Here is a 19,562-nt window from a genome sequence, read left to right on the forward strand (position 1 = left end):
CGCTGGTGTCCATTCTCCCCTGTGTGGGATCCAGGATCAATATGAACGATGAGATCTATGTATCCCATTTAAGCGACTGTCCTTTATTCTGAGATTATGACCTTTTTAGGTGTTAAGAAAAATCTTTTTTTTTTTGGCCATGCCTCTCAGCCTGAGGGATGTTAGTTCCCTGACCAGGGATCAAACCCGGGCCCTCGGCAGTGAAAGCCCGGAACCCTAACCACTGGACCACCAGGGAATTCCTAAAAACGAAATCTTTTTGGAAGTGCTGGTTATGGTAGATGGTAGGGTTTGAGTCAGGTGGGGGCGGTGGTGGGTAAGATTTTTAACATGAGAGAATGAAAAGCTGGCAACTCTGTGCTGGTCTCTAGAATTTGTTTGCAAATGTTAGAGGTCCCTGACATCCCAAAGTCTGGGAGCCACTGAGCACTGTCCTCTCTCTCTCCGCAGGCAGCATCCTAGCACAGGGTTCCCTTTGCTTTCCGATTTGGGAGGTCTGCGAGGGCCTGGAGAGAGGTGGGGATGAGAGATGCGACAGCATTGGTGGGAGGACCATCTGCTGTCTTTGTGAGGTTGGGGGCAGAGTGGGGGGTGAGATAAGCTCCCTGGAATGCGAAGGGACAGCAGGGGAGGACACCTCCCGAGTGGAGGAGTCCCAGCCGTCCCTGGCAGCTCCTGTGTTTTTCTTCCTTCCTTCCTCTCGCCTGCTGTGCTGGCACAATGGACAATGGTGGACACACAGCCCCCACCGAGGAGAAGGGGCCGGGTGCAGAGGACCCCGACTGTGGGGACCCGCAAGCCTGCTCCCACCCCCTCCCACCCTGCCTGAATCCTTGATCCCTGGCCCTGCAGCCCCCGGGGGTTCCTGTTTGTCTGCTCTATTTGCCTGGCCCCAGGGACACAGCTGATCCTTGAACTCTGAGTTCCACATCGCCAGGACCAGTGAGCGGCGGCAAGGCCCGGGCTGGGCTTATCAGCCTCCCAGCCCAGCCCCTGCCTGGACACATAAATAGGCCGGGGGAGAGCCGGCTGTTCAGAGACTGCTGGCCATTGAGGTAAGTGCTGCTACTTGCTTGACTCCAGCTCCAGGCACGTGAGGCTCAGGCTCTGGGATCCTGGCTCCGGACACCTGGCCTTCTCCCACCCTGTGCCCCGCCTCCTCCTCCCAGGCTAGAGTGAGATGGGGTATGCGAGCTCCATCAAGCCCCACTCAGCCCGGCCCCTCTTCTCCTCCAGGTCAACCACATCCCTTCAGGATGAAAGCCGTGGTGCTGACCTTGGCGGTGCTCTTCCTCACCGGTAGGTGCCCCCAACTGAGGGAGCTGACTGTCAGGGGGTGCCTTCTTCCCTGAACCCCCTGTGGTCCACCCTCCTGGGCACGGGGAGCAGAAATTCTCCCTTCACCCCTCTCCCCTATATAGCATTTCAGCTCAGATCCCAGCCCAGAGCTGGCCTGATCTGGGCCCCCCCTCCCACCCGCAGGGAGCCAGGCCCGGCATTTCTGGCAGCAAGATGAGCCCCAGTCACCCTGGGATCGGGTGAAGGATTTTGCCACCGTGTACGTGGATGCAGTTAAAGACAGCGGCAGAGAATATGTAGCCCAATTTGAAGCCTCCGCTCTGGGAAAACAGCTCAAGTAAGGACCCAGTCTGGGGCCTGGGGCAGGGGTAAGGGGTGCCTGTGCCGGGGGATGGAAAGGCCTGTGGAAAGAAGCAGCCAGACTGGCCGAATCCCCGCCTGCTATTTGATGGGCCCCATAGAAGGCCTGGATGGAAGACAGGAGTGGATCCCCACGCAGGGTCACAGCCGCCTACCACGAGGCAGACCATTGCTGCAGGCTCAGTGCTCACGGCATCGCGCTCTGCCTGCAGGTGCAACAAGCCCCTTCCTATTCTTAACTCCCTCCTCGGCTCCAGCCAGCAACAGGGATGGCTGTTTTCAGAGAGGAGAATGGGCTGAAAGGGTGGAGACTAGGTCCTTAAAAGGCCCAGCTTCGGGGACAGACAGGACTGGGTACCAAAGCCAGCTCCGTCTCTCTTTACAGCTCCTCCATCCATCTGGTCATGGGATGCAGTGGGGGTGGGGGGAAGCAGGGCGGGGGAGATCATGGACGGGAGAAGCTAGGCTGAGGGTCTGCCCCTAGCCACGGCAAGTTCAGGAACACATGTGCCCAGGTGTCACCCCAGGTAAGCGGCTGCAGCTCCAGGGGGTGCCCAGGGTGCCTGGGAGGCCTCCCCCGAGCCCTCCTCTCTCTCCCCCTTCAGCCTGAAACTCCTGGACAACTGGGACAGCCTGACCAGCACGTTCACCAAGGTGCGCGAACAGCTGGGCCCGGTGACCCAGGAGTTCTGGGACAACCTGGAAAGGGAGACACAGTCGCTGAGGGAGGAGATGAGCAAGGACCTGGCGGAGGTGAAGCAGAGGGTGCAGCCCTACCTGGACAACTTCCAGAAGAAGGTGCAGGAGGAGCTGGAGACCTACCGTCAGAAGATGGTGCCGCTGGGCGAGGAGCTGCGCGAGGGCGCGCGCCAGAAGTGGCTGGACCTGCAGGACAAGATGACCCCGGTGGCCGAGGAGATCCGCGACCGCGCGCGCGCCCACGTGGAGACGCTGCGGCAGCAGATCGCGCCCTACAGTGACGAGCTGCGCCAGCGCATGGCCGCCCGCTTCGAGGCGCTCAAGCAGGGCGGCAGCAGCCTGTCCGAGTACCAGGCCAAGGCCGCCGAGCAGCTGAAGGCGCTGGGCGAGAAGGCCAAGCCCGCGCTGGAGGACCTCCGCCAGGGCGTGCTGCCCGTGCTGGAGAGCCTCAAGGTCAGCATCCTGGCCGCCATCGACGAGGCCTCCAAGAAGCTGAACGCCCAGTGAGACGCCTCGGGCTCCCCTCGCCAGCGCTTCGGTTTCTTAGAATAAACATTTCCAGAGCGGGGCGGGTGGCGTGGGTTGTATGTTTCTTTGGAGATTCGATGATGATTTTCAAACAATAAAAAGTTCTCCAAAAAGCCAAAAAATTCTCTTTGGGGAGAATGAGGGCGGGGGTGGGGTGGGGAGTGACGCTGGAGGGGCCTCCAGGGGGCGTGGCCAGAGGGCAGGGAAGCCTGTGGATTTCCCAGTGGAGTCATCAGCTCCCAGCCCGGGCCCCTCAGGGCCTTAATCTTGGAGGACCTGCTTGGCCCAGGGGCTGGAGAGTGGGGTGGTAGACTCTCTTTCCTTAGGAGGCCCAAACTGGAAGGAAATAATAGAGGACCAGGCAAAGTGGCAGGTAATCCAATGCAGGTGCCCTGAAAGAGACTCAGGCAAGAAGTACTGGCATTACTGGGAGAAGTGGGTTCCCTGTCCCCAGCGTTTCCCGTGGGCAGAGGACAGGAGCCTCCCCCAGCCCTCCCGCTCTAGGGCAGCTGAGGCCAGCGGACCTCAACCAGCCACTGGGACTTGAAGGATTTGGGCAGGTTCAAACAACGGGCTTGACACTTGCTCCTTCATCTTTTATTAATTCAAAAAACAACAAACATGTCCCTTTTCCTTTTTCACAAGGGCCTCGTGCCACTCCTGACACTCCCATCCTGCCTGGAAACAGCCACTGTTTCCTCAGGCTCAGCTCTGCCAGCCCCATCCTTGGGGCTCCAGCTCTGCCAGCCCGCTTTTTTTTCCTGGCCTGAGTCAGAAAAATAATCACCACCTCTTGCAGGTAACTAGCACATTGTAATCTCCAAGATGCTTTCATATCCATCATCTCACTGCCATAATGGATAGACCGCCATTTAATCGGTGGTATGGATGTGGAAGCTGGAGCCTCGAGATGTGACGTCACTTCCAAGGGTGACGAGCCAAATGGGCTAGGTTGCCCCTTTTAGACCTATATGCGCCTGAGCATCCATGATTATTTTAAAAAAAAAAAAAGCGTGTGGCCAGACATTCAAGTTCGTATGGACTTGAGTGTTCAGAGCCGGCCTCTCTTCACCCTCAGGTACACACACCTCCATGTGCATGCTTGAGACTTCACAGATCTGCAAAGATCTAGGGGGTACATTCACAGAACCTTCCCTTCCCTCTCCCCTCAGGGCCTTTTGCCCCTGGTGCTGGATAATCTACCCCTCCTCCATCTCCAGTGAATCTTAACAGCTCTTGGATAAAGGAGTGGGCTTTTTTAGTTCCTGACCATCCTGAGTGACAAAAGGTGTCAAGCCCAGATCTGGGCGAGAACATTTTGCAGGTGTGGGTGCTGGGATCCCTGGCCAAGTTGGTCCCAAAGAGAAGCCCAGGTGGATTTCTAAAGAGAGAGCAGATGACTCCCAGTGGGGCTGGATGTCCCAATGCCACCAAGATCTGTCAAGGAGACTTTGACACCTGGCATGGGAGTAACTAAGGCTTTTTCTGTGTCAGCTGAGCAGAATATGGGCAGCTGACCTGGGCTCAAGGTCCAGCTCTGCTGTCTGCTGACTCGGTGACATTAGGCAAGTGCTTTCACCTTTCTGAGCCTCAGTCTTGTCACTGGAAGAGTGAGGGGGCTGCTCAAGTAGTCTGTGGTCCTGGAACTCTCTGATGTGAATATCTGTTGGGTGGGGACACAAAGGGTGCAGCCTGTGTTGGATGACCTTGGGTTCCTCCTTAATTTCCAGGACACTGGCCCCACCCACTCCAATCCTGGTCCCAAGGGGACAATCAGCTCAGCCTGTAGTGACAATGGCAGTCAGGTGCTGTGCACTGCCTCATTTCCTTCATTCATTCTCAACAAACCTACAATGGACAGGGTCTTATTGTACCCATTTTACAGATAAGAAACTGAGGCTGAGATGAAGTGATGGAGCCAAGACTAGAGCCCAGATGTATCTTACTTTAACCCCTACCCCCTGGGCCTACGTCCCTCAAGTGTGGTTGAGGGGGCCAGGTGGTCTGGGCAGTGCAAGTCCACTCCAGAATTTTGATGAACACACACAGTCTCAATTCTGATGACGACATAAAAATTCCAGGCGCAGGGCCTGACACAGAGCACACACTCAAGTCATGTTACACAGCACTTGACAGTTTATCAAAGTCTTGCCAAACCTAGCATCCCCTTTGCTCCTCCACGAAAACCTGTCGAGGCAGGCAGGGTAGATAGGGTCATTCCTACTTTATACCACCCAGCTGCTAAAAGGTGGGTGGGGCACCGGCCCCAGGCCTGCTTGAGTTGGAGTCAGTCCCGAGCCCGCCCACAGAAGAGCCCCAGCACATTCCCACACCCAAACATACATGGCACATGTGGGACATCCCACTCATGGCAGCTTCTCGTCCAGCTTTATTGGAAGGACAGCACACCCCAGGGGTGGGCCAGGTCTGGGGTGGGGTGGGAGGGCTCTGAGGATGTTGTCCTTTTCAAGCGACCTTTGGGGGCAGCCCTGGGAGGCTGCAGGACGGATGGGCAGGCGGACTTGGGGTACCAAGCTCTCAGAAGGCCTTAGGCTGGAGCCGGTGTGGGACTGCGGGTGGAATCCCAGAAATCAGAGAACTTGTCCTTTAACGTACTCCAGTAGTCTTTCAGGGAGCTGAAGCTGTCGGTCACCCAGCCTCTGAGGGTCAAATCAGTGAGGGGAGCACATGGGGTGGGGATGAGAGCTGGTCTCTAGGCAGCGGGCTCCTACCATATCCCCACGGTCTCTCCCCCCACCCTCTCAACCCCACCCAGCAATGCCCCAAGACCTCAGGCAGGGACCCCCTACAGCTGCCACCCTGGGGAAAGATGCCGAAGGTGATGGTGGGGCCTCCAGCACCAGTCATACCCAAGTTTCTCCAGGTGGGGGCAGACCTTTGGGCCACCATGGGTCTGAGACAAGCTGGAGAGGAGTGACTGAGGCGGGAGATGTGTAAGATCAGGACTACCATTCTAGTCTAGGCAAAGACGCCGCTAGAGTTGTACATCCTGATGGCTCTGAGTGGGGTGGAGCAGAGGGAAGCAGACTCTCATTTGGAAAATCATCAGAGGGTTGATTAGCTGTGTGATCTGGGGCAGGGCACTTGGTTAAGTGAGTCTGGTTTTCTCATCTGCAAAATGGGGAAAGTAATACCTACTCCACAGCGGGTTCTGAGGACTAAAAATGTTTGTGAATGCCTCTGCTATGGAAATGCTGGCCCATGCGGGTGGCGTGCCGGTGACGAAAGGGGCTGGGGAGAGCAGAGGACGAGTGGGCAGGGGCCCGAGAGGACGGACCCACTTCTGCTCACAGGGGCCCCGGGGCTTGGAACAAGGCAGAAACACACACACACACACACACACACCAGGCTGAAATTGGGTTGGGTGGAGCCAAACTTCCAGCCAGGCTATCAGAAAAGGAAAATGGAAGTGAGGGCTGCATGGCCTTCCTCAGAGCCGTGCAGGGCACGGGGGGGAGAAAGGAGGGACGACAGAGAGCTAAGAGGTGGGGTGCGGTGCCCCCTCCCACCTCTCTGCCCGCGGAGTGGGCTGTTTTACAGGCAAAAAGGCTCCGAGCGGCGCAGGTCCTGGGTGGATGTGGGAGAGCCGCAGCCCACTTCCTGGGCTCTCGCCATGTCAGGGGCAGACAGGGGCCCGGGGGCAGGGACGTGAGGGTGTACCTGGCCTGCTGTGCCACCTGGGACTCCTGCACGCTGGTCAGTGCGTCCTTGGCGGTCTTGGTGGCCTGCTTCACGTAGCCCTGCATTCTGTCCAGAAGGGAGGTATCCTCGGCCTCGGTAGCTTCTGCAAGAAGAGTGGGGCTCAGTGGGGTGGATCCGTCTCTGGGGAACCCTTGGCTCCTGCCCGCCACCCATCGGAGTCCCGCATCCCCAAGCCACCTGCCAAGGGTCCTCCAGGCAGACAGCCGCCCCCTCCCCTCCCCGGCCCAGTCCCCACCAGCTGCTTACGGGCAGAGACCAGGAGAGCCAAGAAGGCGGCAACGAGCAGGACCCGGGACTGCATGGCACCTTTGTTCCTGCAGGGCAGTGTCTTGTGAGGGGTGCCCCACCACCGCTGGGCCCTCTCTGGGGAGACGCAGGGGGCCCTGAAGTAGGGCCTGAGCTGGGTGAAGCCAGGAAGAGCAAGGGCCTGTCCCCGTGCTAATATGGGGGAGGCTAAGGGCTTTCAGATGGGGGACTTGGGGACCCAGGCCAGAGAGAGGGAGGGTGGCATGGAGCAGAAACCCCACCAGCCTGGGAATCAAGACACCTGGGTTCTGGCCAGGTTTCTGCCACTAACATGCTGTGTGACTTTGGGTGGCTTTCTGCCCCCTCCAGGCCTCAGTTTTTCTGCCTGGGGTAGGACTGAGGTGTCTCAGACTTCTTCCAGTGCTAAACATGCAGAAGGCACGGAAGAGGGAGCCCGTGCCCGTCCCAGCTCTGCCGCTACACTCTAGATAGCTTTGGGCAAACGACCTTCCCCCGTGGGCCTCGGTTCCCCCAGAATGCCTTGAGGAGGGGGCACGAAGCCCTAAGGCTTCCTTGGCTCTAGCAAGCTCTTCTCCAGGCTTTGCTGGCTGGGCTGGGCAGGGACCCCCGCCTCCCCTCTCCATCCTGCTCTCCTTTTCCTCCCTGTCCTCCCCCCAGGGGGCCTTACCTGGAGCCGCTCCTTCTGGGGATGGCTGTGTAGGCAGGCAAGAGGCTTCTGACCTGCTTTATATTGTCCCCAGGGCAGTGGGCACGGAGGGCCCCGGGAGCCGGGCAAAGGTCACCTGCTGATCAATCTAGACCAGGGCCAGAGAGAGGGTAGCCAGAGGCAGTAAGGCCTGCTGGGAGTTGGGAAGTCTCCAGAAAGCTGAGGCTGCCCACGCTGCTCTCTGCTACTCCTGCAGCACCTGGGGGGTCTGGGGGTGGCTTGGGCCTGAGGAGACCCCATTCCTTCTGGGCAGCCCGGCTCCGCAGGGAGAGGCTAGTGAGATAGGAGAAGGGATTAGGGAACAAACCTCTGCCCTTCACACTTGGGTTCCGGGTCCTTCCCACCCCCCCACCCCACCCCCAAGCCCTGTCAACAGCCTGCAAGGGGTGGAGGCGGCGTGAGAGGGGGATGGGTTTCTCCAGACTTGGGAACAACTCGGCGGGGCGGGGCAGGGCGTCTAGAGTGGAGTCGCAGCAGACCAGTGGGCGGAGGCTTGTGCGGGGAGGGGACGCAGTTGCGTGCACACAGCTCCCGCCCCAGCACCTCCACCTCTGGGCTGCAGGCCAGGTACCGCTTATCCACAAGCCTCCCTGAGCTGGCCCCAGAGTAGGGGGCGGTGGGAGAAGGTCAAGGGCCGCTCTGAGTCCCAGCCCTTTGTCCTACCGCCCCCTCCTCCTCACCTTGCCCTCTGGACCCATTGATAACATTCCCTAGGACGTGGTCCAGGCTCGTGGTTGGGGCCTTCCCCAAACTGTGGCAGCTGGGATCGAGTCTCAGCGCTGAGTACTCTCACCTCAGGCCTCCGCTTCCTCGGCTGGGAAATAGCAGCCCTCAACATGCCCTGGCTGGGTAGGCAACTGGAAGGAACCAAGGTTGTGCTGAGGCCTGTCTGGTGGGGAGAGGGGCCAGATGAGCTCTACAGGGGCAGTTGGCTGTCCAGGAGAGCCCTGGGCCCTTCTCGGCGTGAGGTGTCCCCTGGGGCCACACTGGGAGCTGTCGCCTGGATGGCGGGACCGTGGGCTTTGTCTTCTGGATGTGAAGATTCAGAGCCAAGAAATTCTAGGTTTAAATGATGACTTTGGCACTTACTCATATGACTCAGGGCCAGAGATCTGACATCTCAGTGCCTCGATGTTCTCCTCTGTAAAATGGGGTGGAATACCGACATGCCAGAATCGTGGTGAAATGTAATAAGATATGTACAAAGCAGCTGACCCGTGGAGGGGGCTTGATAAATCTCTCCCCCTTTCTCCCAAACACTTGTTCTTCCCTAGACGGCATAGTCTGAAAGGCAGGAGGAACCTCCAGACCATCCTCTCAAGAGGAAGCAACTAAACCCACAGTGTGAAATCAGAGCCCTGAAAAAGTGACCTAGCCTTACCCTCAGAATTCTTTATCTGTGGCTGAGACTTGAAATTTCTCTATAGAGATTCATTCCTTTGACGTAGATCTTGTTATCTGTTAAAATGCAAATAGTCAGATTCCTGTGAAGTAGACATTATTAACCCCATTTTATAGGTAAGAACCCTAACACAGGGCCAGAGACATAGCCAAGTGCACATAGCCCATCCGTGGTAGAGCTGTGAACAAGAATCCAGGTCTTCAAATACCTGTGCTGGCACCAAACCGCTTGGAGAGATGAGACCCTTGAAGATTTAAGTCGCTCATACTTCAATCAATGTTTCGGATCTCTTCCTGAGCACAGATTTTGGTGATGGGGTGGGGAGGAAAAGAAAGTGATTAGGAGGTCACTGAAGGATTTGGACATTGGGGAAGGTAGAGGGCAACTGTGTCCACTGCCCTCTTCTGTTCTGATCTCTTCCTCAGCCACAGAAGTGAGGGTCACAGTGGGAGTCCAGATGCCAGGCTGGGCTGGGGCATGCTAGAATGGGCTGGCTGAACTCCTTGGCCCTGGTTCCTCCAACTCTCTTTCCATGTGTGTGGAGGGTCTGGAGGAGGCTGTCCTCTGTCTCCTGCACGGCAGTGGGGCACTGATCCCAGGGAGGTCAGAAGATGCAGGCAGAGAGACCCAGAGTTGAGGTGCCGAGCTGGGTAGAGAACCCGGGTGTGCAGGCCCATGCAGCTGGGTTGCGACCTGCCATGGGGCCTGGGACCTTATCTCTTTCAAAGGGCTTGGTGTCTTTGTGTGCCTGTACCCCTCCCAGCAGCTCCCACTGCGTCTCAGTAGGGCTATCTCAGTCTTATCGGTGGCCCAGCCTAAGCTGCCTCTCCCTCCCTTCTTCTCTCCCTCCCCCTGACCACAGTTCTTCTGGAATGAGGAGACTGCTCCAGGCTTGGCCCCCAGACTATAACTGGTGGTGGGAGGAGAGGAGGAGAAGGAGGAAGAGGAAGAGGAGAAGGAGGAAGAGGAAGAGGAGAAGGAGGAGGAGGAGGAGGAGGAGGAGGAGGAGGAGGAGGAGGAGGTGGCCTGACTAGCTGGGGCCAAAATGGTCCTCTGGGGTTGGACCGATTCTCTCTGCTTCTACCTGTATCTGAGTGAGGCTTGGCACATGTGCCTTTGTGACCCACATCCCTGCCACAAGGCTGGACTGGGCCTCGCTGATTCAGCCCTGCCAGCCAGAGGCCCTGGTTCCCCATGCCCCTCCATGCTGGGAGCTCCTCCTAGTATCTCACCCATATCTTCCCTATTGTAACAGGAGCCGCCCCCCTTTGGTTCTGCCCTGGGGGTGGTGGCCAGTGTGGAGCAAATGAGGGGACGTGTGTCCATGTGACTTGCCTGTCCCTGGCTGGGCCTGAGCTGTTCCCTCCTGACTCTCAGCTCTGGGCTGCCCCCTGGTTTGATAACTGTTGGGGGACAGGAGGGTGGCCATAGGAGATGCTGGACTTTCAGCCTCGTCGCCTCACCGACTAGTAGGTCTGTCTGTTATACAGACAAGGAGGCTGAGGCTCAGAAAGGGACAGGACCCACCTAACACCACACAGGACCTTTGTGTCCACCAATGTGGCCGACCCCTGACTCACAGGGCCAGGTCCTGCTAGAGCTGCCGGCTCACATGTTCTTTCCATCGGCAGCCTGAACCTTCCAAGACTGGGGGCACGGGGGTTTTCATTCTCTCCCACCCCCCAGAACAAATCTGTGCACAGACTGGTACAAAACATGCCCCTGGGACTTCTCTGGTGGTCCAGTGGTTAAGACTCCGAACTTCCACTGCAGGGGGTATGGGTTCAATCCCTAGTGAGGGAACTGAGATCCTGAGGGGGCCCGCATGGTGCAGCAAAAACAAACAAACAAACAAAAACATGCCCCCAGATGTTGGGAAACATAAACATTGCTTAAAGGCATCCAACCCAAGACAGGCCAGGAGGCAGCACGCCTTCCTCACGGCTGTGGGTGCACGCACCGGCCTACCCTCGGCTGCACACCTTAGCTTTGAGCCCACAGACAACTGGAACACTTGCACACTTCTGTGAGTCTGTATGTGTCCTGGCAGAGGCCCTGAGACGCACGCCAAGAGGCGCAGACACTCCCACTGTTTGTCCACCCGGGCGAGCGAGACAGAGGCAGACTCTGAACCTGTCACACGCTCGCAGCACCTGCTGCTCAGACTGTAAGTCCAGGAGGCCACACACAACTGAGTGTCCTTGGTGACTCATCGTCCTGCTCACCTCTGGCCTGGCGGGGGAAGGGATGGGGCACCGAGCACCGACCTTTGCACCCAGCCCAGGCTGGACTGCGCCTGATTCGGGAGTACTGCAGGGAAGTAGAGCTTTCTGGGGTAAAACATGGTGCCTGCTTGCTGAGCACTGACTCTGTGCCAGGCACCCATCCTAGCATCACTCAGATTATCTCCTGGACTCTGCGCAGCCCAGGAGGCACGCACTGTTCTAAGCTCTGCTGAGGAAGCCGAGGCTCAGAGAGGTTAAGAGACTTGCCCAAGGTCACACAGTCAGCACGTGGGGAGCCCACATGCAAACCCAGGGAGTCTGACCCCAGCATTGGAACTCTCAATAACTACTGTAAGACGGCATGGGCTGCTCCACGAAGGAGATGCTCCCTGACGCTGGGGGTGACCATGGGTGGTGTGGGACACTGCCGGGTAGTGGGGATTCTGCAGAAAGGGTGCAAGCATCAGAAAGCCTTTTAGAGCTTCCCTGGTGGTACAGTGGTTGAGAATCTGCCTGCCAATGCAGGGGACACGGGTTCGATGCCTGGTCCAGGAAGATCCCACATGCCGCAGAGCAGCTACGCCTGTGCACCACAACTACTAAGGCTGTGTTCTGGAGCTCCTGAACCACAGCTATTGAGCCCACGTGCCACAACTACTGAAGCCCGCGCCTAGAGCCTGTGCTCCGCAATGAGAAGCCCGGGCACGGCAGCAAGGAGTGGCCCCCGCTCCCTGCAACTAGAGAAAGCCCGTGTGCAGCAACGAAGACCCAACATAGCCAATAAGTAAATACATAAAATTTATGAAAAAAAAAAAAAAAAAAAAGAAAGCCTTTTAGCTGTCTTCAATCCCATGAGACGTCAAGCCACTTCTGGTATAGGAAAAAATGGAGACATGGAAGTCAGGGTTAGCACAACTGTGGTCTATTCCAATGGCAGATTCCTGGAAGCCCATCCACGTGCTGGCACTGCATTCACAGAGAGCAGCCAACAGTGCAGTACGATGGATTTCATCTCATAGTCGCTCAAGGTGATGTTCGTGGTCTTGCAGAGGGGCCCAAGCCGACCAGGCTGCATCGCGTTCTCAGTGGATGTCTTTCTGTGCAGGACCTCATTTGTAGAGAACGTTGGAAACCCAAGTAGAAGATCCCCCGGGGCACCACCACCATCCCCACCATCCCTGGTGAGAGGCCCCGAGAGCCGCAGGTCCTCTGGTTCCTTGCAAGCCGATGGCTGGCTCCCGCCCAGGGAGCGTGGCTGGGGAGGTGGGCAGGAATCAGGCCTCGGGCCGGCCTGCCCCTCACCCTGCATCATGCCTGCCTGACGACCCGCAGAGGGCTGGGTCTAGCTCTGCCACTCTCACTGGAATAGTGAGCACGCTACTGTATTCTCTGCTTTGGTCCAAATCAGGAAAAGAGTCATATTACGAGGGTGAGTCAAAAATTACCCACACGCTGGTTATATTAAAACTTCTGTAAATTCTACAGCCTGAGTGTGGGCAATTTTTGACTCACCCTCGTATTATCAGCAACAATAACAACTATTTCTGAGTGCTTACTCTGCCAGGCACTATACTACTCACTTCACCAGCAATATCTCATTTAATATACCCAACAAGCCCATTTTTCAAAGGAGAAACTGAGCCTCAGAGCTAGGCCAAGTTGAATCACTAGACCAAGGTGACACACTCGGTAGTGGTAAGACATGAAGCACACTTACAATGAACACCTTCAATACAGGACCCCCCCCAACCCACCTTCCCAAAGGCTTGCAGGGTCCCCTCCTCCTGGGTGCACCTTGACCAGAGCCCTGGATCTTAGCTCGCTGCCCACCACTCCACCCCCGTGGCCCCTGGGTGTGCCAGTCCAGACTGGTGCCCTGAGATGGAGTCAGGGTTGGGGGATGTGGGAGTGGGGGTCCCCTCCTCACTGGAGCAGAGGAGCTGTGAACTTGGCCCCCCCCCAAGCCTGGCACAGACTCAGAGCTGCCACAGGGCCTCTGGGGCATCAGTCCCAGGCTCAGGTGCTCCCTCGGCCTTGTTTCCCCCTCAGCTCCTGGCCCCCCACCCGCCCTCCCTTCACTGCTGGGTGAGGCACACGCACAGAACAGCTGCTTCTGACTGTTGCCCGAGCCCCAGTCTGCCGTCAGCTTCCACGTTGTCTTAGGGGCACAAAAGTCCAAGAGGCCTCCTGGGAACGTGTCAGCTTCCAGCGTGGAGTCACACTGGGGAGGAAGGCGGGGAGGGCAGCCCGGTGGGGATTTAAATGTTTGTCTGGCTCTGAGCTTCAGTCAGTTTGAACAGCAGCATCAGTGAGCTGCCTGAGAACCTCTCCTCTGGCCCCCTCTGAATCCAGTAAGGATCCAGTGCAGGAAGAGACTCTACCAGCCCAGCGAGGAGCCCAGGATGTTCCTGAAGGCTGTGGTCCTGAGCCTGGCCCTGGTGGCTTTCACCGGTGAGTGGGAGCTGCCTTTGGATGGCGCACTCGGGCAGGACCCATCTGCTGCGCCAGATGGGGAAGGGTGGAGAGCCTGGGGCCAAGGCGAGAGGACAGTTCCGAGTGCCTGCCAGCCCACAGCTGGCTGCAGGTGGCTGCCCAGTTGCCACCCAGCTCACAGGAGAGCTGGTCCATTCGCAGCGGCGGGCCTCCCAGCATTGGTGCTGTATAGTTTTACATACCCCCGTGCCCTCTAACTAGTCAAGCGCAGAGAGGGAAATCAGCGGCTGGGCTCCCCCTATCATCCGGTCTGCTGCTCAAGGCTGGTGCGGAGGGGCAGGGAAGGAGGTGGGTCCTCACGCATTGATCTATTTCCCACCCAGGTGCCCAGGCAGAGGTCAGTGCTGACCAGGTGGCCACTGTGATTTGGGACTACTTCAGCCAGCTGGGCGACAATGCCAAGAAGGCTGTGGAACATCTCCAGAACTCTGAGCTCACTCAGCAGCTCAAGTAAGAGGGGCAGAGCTTGCAGGGTGGGATTTCTTAAAGGCCATGCAATGCGTGGGCAAGGGCTGAGCTTGGAGGCAGGAGACCTGAGCTTAGGATACCCGCTGCCCTGCCACCAACTCACTGGGTGACCCGAGGTCTCCAGGCCTGGGATCCACATAGAAAAACAAGGAAGTTGGACTGACTAATTCCTACTTTAACTTTCTAGAACATGACACATGGCCACATCTTAGCACTGAGGCTTGCAGAAGAAAGGGAAAGAAATGTCATGGGAGCTGTCTTCTAATACATTCCAAGAGGACAGGCCTCTGTGAAATCCTGGGAAGGGAGGTGGGGCTATTTGGGAAGCTTCTGAGGGTGGGCACATGGCAGGGTAGCCAGCACTTGGTGTGGCCAGAAGATGCTGGAAGAGGTCCACAATACAACATTCTGCTAGAGAATGTGATCTCTGCCACAGCAACCTGGGCTGGGAAAGACCTCACACGCCACCCTTTTAACGTTACAGATAAGGAGAAGAAAGCAAACTGCTCCAGGTCACATGATAGGTAGCTACTGTGACTCAAGCTCGGGGAGATTCAGAGATACAAGTTCAATGTTAATCCCTAAGGTTATTACATCCATTTGCTCAAATCATGGTCCACCATGGGAAAGACCACAGGGAAAAGATGGGTGACTTCAGAACCCTGCACACTCACCTGTCCTAGGCAGGTATGTGAAAGGTGAGTCGTATATAAGCAGACAAGGTCCCAGCATGGAACGCCAAGCCTAACGGTGGCCCCCTTGTGTCCTTCCCCCACAGCACCCTCTTCCAAGACAAACTTGGGGAAGTGAACGCCTACACGGATGACCTGCAGAAGAAGCTGGTGCCCTTTGCCACGCAGCTGCACGAACGCCTGACCAAGGACTCGGAGAAGCTGAAGGAGGAGATTCGGCAGGAGCTGGAGGAGTTGCGCGCCCGGCTGCTGCCGCACGCCAGCGAGGTGAGCCAGAAGATCGGGGAGAGCGCGCGCGAGCTGCAGCAGCGCCTGGGGCCCTACGCCGACGAGCTGCGCGCCCAAGTCGACGCCCAGGCGCAGCAGCTGAAGCGCCAGCTGACGCCCTACACACAGCACATGGAGACGCTGCTGCGGGAGACCATGGACAACCTGCAGGCCTCGCTGGCGCCCTACGCCGACGACTTGAAGGCCAAGATCGACCAGAACGTGGAGGACCTCAAGGGGCGCCTCACGCCCTACGCGGACGGCCTCATGGCCAAGGTCGACCAGAACGTGGAGATGCTGCGCCGCAGCCTGGCCCCCTACGCGCAGGACGTCCAGGGGAAGCTCAACCACCAGCTCGAGGGCCTGGCCTTCCAGATGAAGAAGCAGGCCCAGGAGCTGAAGGCCAAGATCTCGGCCAGCGCGGAGGAGCTGCGGCAGAAGCTGGTGCCCGCGGCCGAGAACGTGCGTGGCAGCCTGAAGGGCAACGTCGAGGGGCTGCAGAAGTCGCTGGCCGAGCTGAGCAGCCAGGTGGACCAGCAGCTGGAGGAATTCCGCAGCACCGTGGGGCCCTACGGCGAGACCTTCAACAAAGCCATGGTGCGCCAGGTGGAGGAGCTCAGGCAGAAGCTGGGCCCCGTGGCAACGGACGTGGAAGACCACCTGAGCTTCCTGGAGAAGGATCTGAGGGACAAAGTCAACACCTTCTTCAACACCCTCAAGGAGGAAAAGAGCCAGCCCCACGCCCTCCCCGCGCAGCAGCAGACCCTGGCCCCTTTGGAGGGCTGAGCTGCCCTTGGTGCTGGCGCCCCACCATTGACACCTGCCCTGCCCTGCCCCCTGTCTGTCTGTCTGTCCCAAAGCAGTTCTTGTACAGACCCGGGGATACATGTCCAGTGGAAAGTGACACTACCTCTCGCAACTCAATAAAGCTGCCGAGAAACTAGCCCCGTCTGGTTACAGGGTGACATCCTGGTGTGGCAGGGCCTGAGGTGGGGCCGAGAGCACTGCCTGGCGAAGCTTAGCAGGGGCCGGAAGGGGATGCTTCGAGGGGCACTGAGGGCTGGGAGACGAGGCTGCAGGAGGGGTGAGGGCGGGGTGTGGTGACAGGGGTGTGGGAAGAGCTGTAAGGGGCAGCTGGATGAAGATGCTGCACGTTCTCCAAAGGTGAAAGGTGCGACCCATTTGTATTCACATAGCCAACAAATACTGTTATTGAATGTCTTCCGTTAAGTACATTCACCTTGTTGTGCAACCCTCACTACCATCCATCTCCAGAACCTTTTCATCTTCCTAACTGAAACTCCATGCTCCGTTAAACACTACCTCTCCCCCGCTCCCTGGTAACCTCCATTCTACTTTCTGTCTCAGTGAGTTTGCCTACTCTAGACAGTTCTTGTACGTGGAATCATAGGCCCCAGCCAACGAGCAAAACAGCTTTTGCAGAGCACAGGTCTGACACTGTGCTTCACTCTGAGGGGCCACTGAGGTGGTCGGGACATGGTCCTCGACTTTGGAGAGCTCACGGCACAGTGGGGGAGACTGACCCTCCTGGCCCAAGCCCTTTCGTGCCTTTAGTCTGACATGTGAATTTTGGTTTACTCCACCCCAACCCACCGCACTTCTATTATAAAATCGGCTCATGCTTATTTCAGAAATTTCTTGACTGCTAAACCCGTGGTCTCCAGAGAGGAGCAATGCCGCCTAGAGACGAGGCAGAGTCCTGGGAGGTGGGGAGGAGCAGGTGCCTGTGGGGCCCTGGTGAGCTCTGCCTGGGAGCCTCCTGCAAAGGGGCCTGTTGGTCTGGGGCCCAGGTTGCCAACCACTGGGGCGGGGGATGGGGAAGAGAGGAGTTGGGCCCCAAGCAGTCTCATCAGAGCAGCTAGCTGTGGACAGCTGCTGCAGCCTCGGGGGTGGGCTTTCCCCCTGCGCTCAGAGGCTCACAGACCCTCCCCAGGAGGGAGCCCCAGAGAAGAGCCAGTTCAAGCCTTTGTCCCAAATGACTTGACCTCCCAGGTGTTAGCTCTTACCCCAGGCCTGCAAGACTAGCCCAGCACCACTTTCCTTCTCAGATTGGAGTACAGGGCTTTCAAGGGAAAGACACCAAGGGACAACAGGAAATAAAAGAGGAGGCTACCCCCTGTCCCACTCCCCAAAATGATGGCCAGTGAGGAACAACCAGTGGCAGAAGCTTCTAGAACTTTTAAATACGGAGACACTAAAGCTGACACTCTACGCATCCATGCTAGATGCTTTTAAAAATCATGGTATATGTACCACATGGACTCATATAACCCTCACAACAGACAGTCACATCAAAGGTGCCATAGGTAAGCAAAAGGCAGCTCAGGATGCTGAAATTACATCATCTAGCAAGTGGTGGAATTGAGATTGGAACCCAGGCCATCCCGCTAGAGAACTACTTTTAACTACCAGGTTGTGGTGTGTCCAGGGAGGCCAGCATAATGAGACGTGTTAAGCCCCACCAAGAACCCCCGTAGAGAAGGGGGGACATCCACCACACAAGGGGCTTACACAGAAGAAAGAGGTCTCTAAACCTAGATGGTAAATTCATCAGGTCTCCTCTCAGGAGAATGGGATTTTTCTTTCTACTTTATAGATGTATGTCGTGTTGGGACTTTAAGATAATGCTTTTGTATTAGTTTTTTATTGTGGTAAAATATATATAACATAAAAATTGCCATTTTAACCATTTTAAGTGTACAGTTTAGTGGCATTAATTACATTCACAATGTTGTACAACCATCACCGTTATCTCCAAAATTTCTCTGTCACCTAAACTGAAACTCTGTATCCATTAAGCAATTCCCATGACCACTCCGCCACTCCAGATCCTGGTAATTGCTTGTCTGCTCTCTGTCTCTTCCAGTTTGCCTATTGTAGGTAGTTCATGTAAGTGGAATCATACAATAGTTTTACTTCTGTGTCTGGTTTCTCCCATTTAGTGTAATGTTTTCAGGGTTCACCTGTGTTGTAGCATACATCAGAATGTCATTCCTTTTTCATTCCTTTTTTTTTTAAAAGCTCTTTATTGGAATATAATTGCTTTACACTATTGTGCCAGTTTTTGCTGTACAGCAAAGTGAATCATCTATATTTATATATATATTTATATATATATCCTCACATCCCCTCCCTTCTGTGACTCCCTTCCACTCTCCCCATCCCAGCCCTCTAAATCATCACCCACCATCGAGCTGATCTCCCTGTGTTATGCAGCAACTTCCCACTAGCTATCTGTTTTACATTTGGTAGTGTATATATGTCAGTGATATTCTCTTACTTTGTCCCAGCTTCCTCTTCGCCCCCCACCCCGTGTCCTCAAGTCCGTTCTCTAAAACTGCATCTTTATTCTTGCCCTGTCACTGGGTTCATCAGTACCATCTTTTTAGATTCCATATATATGAGTTAGCATACAGTATTTGTTTTTGTCTTTCTGGCTTACTTTGCTCTGTATGACAGACTCTAGGTCCATCCACCTCACTACAAATGACTCAATTTCATTCCTTTTTAAGGCTGAATAACATTCCATTGCATGCATAGACCACATTCCGTTCATCCATTCAAAGGCTTCTTCCACCTTTTGGCTGTTGTGAAGAATGCAGCTATGCATATGGGTGTAGAAATACCTCTTCAAGTCCCTACTTTCAATTCTTCTGTGTATATACTCAGAAGTGGAATTGCTGGATTGCGTGGTAACTCTTCAATTTTTTGAGGGACCGCCATATCGTTTTTTAATAGCAACTGCACCATTTTACACCCCCAACAGTGCACAAGGGTTTGTTCTCCCCCATCTTCTCCAACACTTTATTTTCTGTTGTTGTGTTTTAAAATAGCTATTCTAATAGTATTACTTTAAAACCTAGAAACAAACCAGCAAATAAATAAATATTCACCAGAGTTTCTCCGGGATCCAGTTTTTACCACCTGGCAAGACTAAAGCACTTACACGGCAGAGCACTGTACTCCGAGAGTTCCCCCAGAGTGCCAGGGAAGGGCGTTTTCTGGACTACGGTGCAGCCCACGTCAATATCTCCCAACAGTCCCCCCAAAGCCCAGCACAATTTCGGGCCTGAAGCTCCCCGGCTACCTCTGGCTCCTTGGGTGAACTGGAGATAACAGACTCCTCTATGAGCACGGGTTAGTGCCCCAAAAGAAGTGTCGGCCAGAACCAGTGTGGGCCAGGCTGAGATGTTAGCCATACCCCTGTTATCCCCAGAGCTCAAAGGTCAAAAGTCATTCAAGAACGTCTGAGGGGTCACTGCCCCTGAAGTCTCTGGTGGTTGGCATGGCCCTCACTAGGGAGAGAAGAACACAACAGGGCGGGGGCGGGGGGGGCGCGCTCTGCTCTTGAACCCTCAGGGCTTTGCTGCTGCTGACGGATTGCCCCAGCTGGGTCAAAAGCAGCTCCTGCC

The 19,562-nt window shown here is 56.1% G+C and overlaps 3 protein-coding genes across 4 annotated transcripts; 2 read left to right on the forward strand and 1 right to left on the reverse strand.

Moving 5' to 3' along the window:
- The first annotated feature begins 865 nt into the window (after positions 1-865).
- Positions 866-2,999, forward strand: APOA1 (apolipoprotein A1). 2 transcript variants are annotated; one of them, XM_057747827.1, is made up of 4 exons: positions 866-1,055; positions 1,237-1,299; positions 1,483-1,636; positions 2,265-2,999. In XM_057747827.1, exons 2-4 carry the CDS (start codon positions 1,257-1,259, stop codon positions 2,863-2,865), a joined length of 798 nt encoding a protein of 265 aa, XP_057603810.1. In that variant the 5' UTR covers positions 866-1,055; positions 1,237-1,256; the 3' UTR covers positions 2,866-2,999. The 2 variants fall into 2 exon arrangements, with proteins under 2 accessions (XP_057603810.1, XP_057603809.1); XM_057747826.1 differs by lacking the exon at positions 866-1,055 and having other exon boundaries at positions 1,124-1,299.
- Positions 3,000-5,003: 2,004 nt separating this feature from the next.
- APOC3 (apolipoprotein C3) lies at positions 5,004-7,682 on the reverse strand. Its single transcript, XM_057747830.1, has 4 exons — positions 7,544-7,682; positions 6,856-6,923; positions 6,568-6,691; positions 5,004-5,546 (listed from the first exon to the last, which is right to left on the reverse strand). The coding sequence occupies exons 2-4, from the start codon at positions 6,908-6,910 to the stop codon at positions 5,435-5,437; spliced, it is 291 nt and encodes a 96-aa protein (XP_057603813.1). The 5' UTR covers positions 6,911-6,923; positions 7,544-7,682; the 3' UTR covers positions 5,004-5,434.
- A 5,729-nt stretch (positions 7,683-13,411) lies between these two features.
- APOA4 (apolipoprotein A4) lies at positions 13,412-16,072 on the forward strand. The gene is made up of 3 exons (XM_057750016.1): positions 13,412-13,660; positions 14,026-14,152; positions 14,949-16,072. Exons 1-3 carry the CDS (start codon positions 13,612-13,614, stop codon positions 15,913-15,915), a joined length of 1,143 nt encoding a protein of 380 aa, XP_057605999.1. The 5' UTR covers positions 13,412-13,611; the 3' UTR covers positions 15,916-16,072.
- Positions 16,073-19,562: the final 3,490 nt, after the last annotated feature.

The sequence above is a fragment of the Hippopotamus amphibius genome, chromosome 9 (genome assembly GCF_030028045.1).
Source record: "Hippopotamus amphibius kiboko isolate mHipAmp2 chromosome 9, mHipAmp2.hap2, whole genome shotgun sequence".
NCBI lineage: Eukaryota > Metazoa > Chordata > Mammalia > Artiodactyla > Hippopotamidae > Hippopotamus > Hippopotamus amphibius.

Coding starts and splice junctions, on each gene's coding strand:
- APOA1 (XM_057747826.1), top strand. CDS start 1,188: ATGCGAGCTCCATCAAGCCCCACTCAGCCCGGCCCCTCTTCTCCTCCA. Junction 1,300..1,482: donor GGCGGTGCTCTTCCTCACCG/GTAGGTGCCCCC, acceptor TCCCACCCGCAG/GGAGCCAGGCCCGGCATTTC. Junction 1,637..2,264: donor GCTCTGGGAAAACAGCTCAA/GTAAGGACCCAG, acceptor CTCCCCCTTCAG/CCTGAAACTCCTGGACAACT.
- APOC3 (XM_057747830.1), bottom strand. CDS start 6,910: ATGCAGTCCCGGGTCCTGCTCGTTGCCGCCTTCTTGGCTCTCCTGGTC. Junction 6,692..6,855: donor GGCTCTCCTGGTCTCTGCCC/GTAAGCAGCTGG, acceptor CTCTTCTTGCAG/AAGCTACCGAGGCCGAGGAT. Junction 5,547..6,567: donor CAGGTGGCACAGCAGGCCAG/GTACACCCTCAC, acceptor TTTGACCCTCAG/AGGCTGGGTGACCGACAGCT.
- APOA4 (XM_057750016.1), top strand. CDS start 13,612: ATGTTCCTGAAGGCTGTGGTCCTGAGCCTGGCCCTGGTGGCTTTCACC. Junction 13,661..14,025: donor GGCCCTGGTGGCTTTCACCG/GTGAGTGGGAGC, acceptor TTTCCCACCCAG/GTGCCCAGGCAGAGGTCAGT. Junction 14,153..14,948: donor GAGCTCACTCAGCAGCTCAA/GTAAGAGGGGCA, acceptor CTTCCCCCACAG/CACCCTCTTCCAAGACAAAC.